Genomic DNA, 3,727 nt, shown 5'->3' on the forward strand with positions numbered 1-3,727 from the left:
CTGTAACATGTCTATATTACATCTATAACACATCTATAGCACGTCTATAGCACTTCTATAACATGTCCGTAGCACTTCTATAGCACTTCTATAACATGTCTGTAGCACGTCTATAGCACGTCTGTAACACGCCTGTAACACGTATATAACACGTCTGTAGCACGTCTATAGCACGTCTGTAACAAGCCTGTAACACGTATATATATATATATTATTATTATCATTTTCATATTCTGTCACCTTAGCTGTGCTTGTTTCTACTATTCTGTTGTATTAACCGCCTTAACATATACGTTATATTCACATTACTATAAATATTATAGTTACTGTTAGGCTTTGCTTGCATCTCTGGAAGTGTGTCTGTCTGTCTCTCTCTGTCCATCTGTGTGTCTTTTCTCTCTTTCTCTCTCCTTTTCTTCCTCCCCAACCGGTCAAGACAGATGGCCGTCCTCCACAGAGCTGGGTCTGTCTGACGTTGCTGCCTGTTATAGGGAAGGTTTTCGTTGCCACTGTACTCTACAGAGGAATTGTTGGGTCTATGTAAATCATAAATAAGTCATTGAGTGTGGTCTTTACCTACTCTGTAAAGTGTCCTGAGATAACTTTTGTTATGATTTGACACTATAAATAAAATTGAATTGAATTGAATTGAATATAACACGTCTGTAGCACGTCTATAGCACGTCTGTAACACGTCTATATTACATCAATAACACGTCTATAGCACGCCTATACCATGTCTATAACACGTCTGTAACCCACTCTCTTCGCAGGAGAAGGATAACTGGAGTGGCATCGCTCGTACGGTGGACCGTCTCTGTCTTTTCCTGGTTACCCCGGTGATGACCTTCGGCACCATCATCATCTTCCTGATGGGGATCTGCAACCACCCTCCACACCTGCCCTTCAAAGGAGACACGCACGACTATAGAGAGGAAAACCCACGCCTATGGCCAGCTGTTTGAGCATTTAGTCCATACGCTCAAACGGTTCGTCATCCACACCCGCTGGGACATACGCACACACGACAGCTCGTTTGTTGCTTCTTAAAGGTATAATATGTCACATTTCCACGTTAAAATGTCTAAAAACAGCAGACCTATGTTATATATTTAGTTGAGTTGTGTCATCACATTATCCTATATGTTTCCAACAATGTTCAAACAGAGAAATGTGTTATTTTATTCATTAAACCCTCTGTTACATTTGGTTGCCAGTCAGTGGTGTCTATCCTTTTAGACGCATTTTTCCCAAACACTTTTTAGATTATGGTGGTTTTTAACTCTATATTTGAAGGATTTTAGTCGTGGGACGTCTAGATCTGAAGCTATCAGAGAAACAAGCCTAGCAAACGTTATCAGCAGCGTGGAAGAAACTTGTAAAATCTTCCTGAACGATGAATACTGAAGGAATCCTAACTGACTGATGTGAAGACTACAACTCCCATGAGCCCACGCTGCTTCACCATGTTTTCATTGACAGCAACAGAAAATAACAAGTTGTACACTTGTTTGACCAGGTATATAGCTGTGTGTGTTTTTTTCTCAGTTGTATTTTGAGGTGAATAACTAACTACATCAGTACATCACAAATTTAATTGGATTTGTGTGGTTTGAATAAACATTTACACAAAAAATTGATAATTATTTTTGTCTCTGTTGTCTGGTTTGGGGTCAAATAATCCGGTCCTTCATATGCAACAAATATTGTTTCTGCAGTTTACAAAGACAGAAGAGAGTTTTTATGAAGATCATTTTTATGATGCATGAAAATACATCTTAAAAATACACAGGACTAACAACAGAATACGTTTATTATGGCCTCAAAACATGCAGTAATAGTTTTTCCAGGGGATTTGTGTATTCCACCTTTAAAACACAATAATCTCAACAGGAAGAAGAAGAAGCCCTGCACCTGAAATACACCTGTTTTGTCTCATCTTTCCATTTTACTGCCAAACTAGATTAAAAACACCATCAGGAACAAAACTACATACTGAAGTTACAGCCTACATTTCCCATCATGCCTGGTGCTGGAGTGAGTAGTTTTGCTGTATTATCTTCCATGTGCAATTGTAACCTCCTGTTAGTGTTTGTAATGTGTCTATTCCCCAGACTGTGTACAAAGATGAACCATTTTTTAAAGTGAGTCATTGTTTTTATTTTGTCAAATGCTTCCAGAAGATATCTGTCCATTTATTTCACAATATATTGATTCTGAATTTCCCCTTACATATCAAAATGTTTAGACTTTTTTTTAACTTACTCTTCTACCAAACCAAATCAAAACTAAATTTAAAATACAATTTTCATTTTTGAAAACGAATTCAAACAATAAATTAAGTCACTCTAAAATTATAAAATCCCTGAATCTATGTGACCTATATAACCTTTAAAAAAAAAGGCCGGTGCTACAGTGGTTAGAGCAGTCAGCCCATGTAAAGAGGCTGAAGGTCCTCAAGGCAGAGGCCGTGGGTTTGACTCCGACCTGCGGCCCTTTGCTGCATGTCTCTGCCCCCCCCCCCCCCCCTCTCTCTCTCACCCCATTTCCTGTCTGTCCTAAATAATAAAAGGGTTGAAAAAAGAAAGTGAAGCCAAAGCATCTTGATCCCCACCCCCTCCATGTTAGTAAATGGGACAAACAAAAACACAAAGTCAACCTCAAATGTTTTTCTTGTAGGTTTGGTACAAGAAGGTTAGGTAACTAGTTATTTGTAAAAACGGGGTGAAACGTCATGATTGATAGCTGTTATTCACTTTTTCTAAATTAAACATTCAATTTATACAGAAACACTAACATAACACAACACATGAGAGCTTTTCACATTTAAAAAAATGAATAGAAAAAATAAATAAATACAGCAAGAATCTCATAAAATAGAAAATCAATAAATACATGAATAAACATTGTCATGTGGGTTTTCTCCAGGTTCTTCCTCCCACAGTCCAAAGACATGCAGGTGTTCGTTTCATTGATGACTCTAAATTGCCCGTAGGTGTGATTGTGAGTGTGAATGTTTGTCTGTCCCTGTTCGTCTCTATGTGTCCTGTGATAGACTGGCGTCCTGTCCAGGGCGGACCCCGCCTCACGTCAGCTGGGATCGGCTCCAGCCCCCCAAGACCCTGACAGGGACAAGAGGTTGAAGATGAATGAATGAATGAATGAATGTCAATACAAAGATGTATGTAATAATCTCAGTTATCATACATTTCATTAAATGCCAGGGGGTATATCAAATATCTTTTAATAATTGTCTAAAAATGTTGTAATCTTTTTGTTTTTGACTAAGGCTAGGGATTTATTAAGTTAATTGAATTCAATTAAAAAAAGGAGAAAAGGTCTGAAGAGGCTGAAAGTTTTTGCCTGTGAATAAAATATTTACAAAATGAAATGACAAATTTGACTTGACTTGTTCTTATTTTCATAATAACATCTTTAAGGGAAAAGCAGTCTGATACGTTGACATAGGGGAAGATAGAAGAACACAAGTCCGACCAAAATTGCATTGTGACATTACATTAAAAAACAGAAGGTTTAAAGTTTCATCAGCACGCTCACAAGAAAAACACCAGAGCTGTCCACATCCATGCATTTGAAATGAGAGAGTTAACAGGATACATTTTGTGAAGAATTTTGAAATGAGTTTCTTTTACTTTGTTGTGAATACAGTATCTGTGAGGTAAAAGCTTTTTCCCACTCTATGTCTTCTAAATGAGAGTGCCAATAA

The 3,727-nt window shown here is 37.6% G+C and overlaps 1 protein-coding gene across 1 annotated transcript in view; it reads left to right on the forward strand.

Annotated features, from left to right (window-relative positions):
- chrnd (cholinergic receptor, nicotinic, delta (muscle)) overlaps nucleotides 1-1,630 on the forward strand; it is a 16,303-nt gene extending 14,673 nt beyond the window's left edge. Inside the window, exon 12 of the mRNA XM_083936303.1 lies at nucleotides 774-1,630. Within this exon, the coding sequence (XP_083792429.1) occupies nucleotides 774-965 (192 nt within the window). The 3' untranslated portion in view covers nucleotides 966-1,630. The remainder of the gene's footprint in view (nucleotides 1-773) is intronic.
- Nucleotides 1,631-3,727: the final 2,097 nt, after the last annotated feature.

Source organism: Echiichthys vipera (genome assembly GCF_963691815.1).
Source record: "Echiichthys vipera genome assembly, chromosome: 21".
Taxonomy (NCBI): Eukaryota; Metazoa; Chordata; class Actinopteri; order Perciformes; family Trachinidae; genus Echiichthys; species Echiichthys vipera.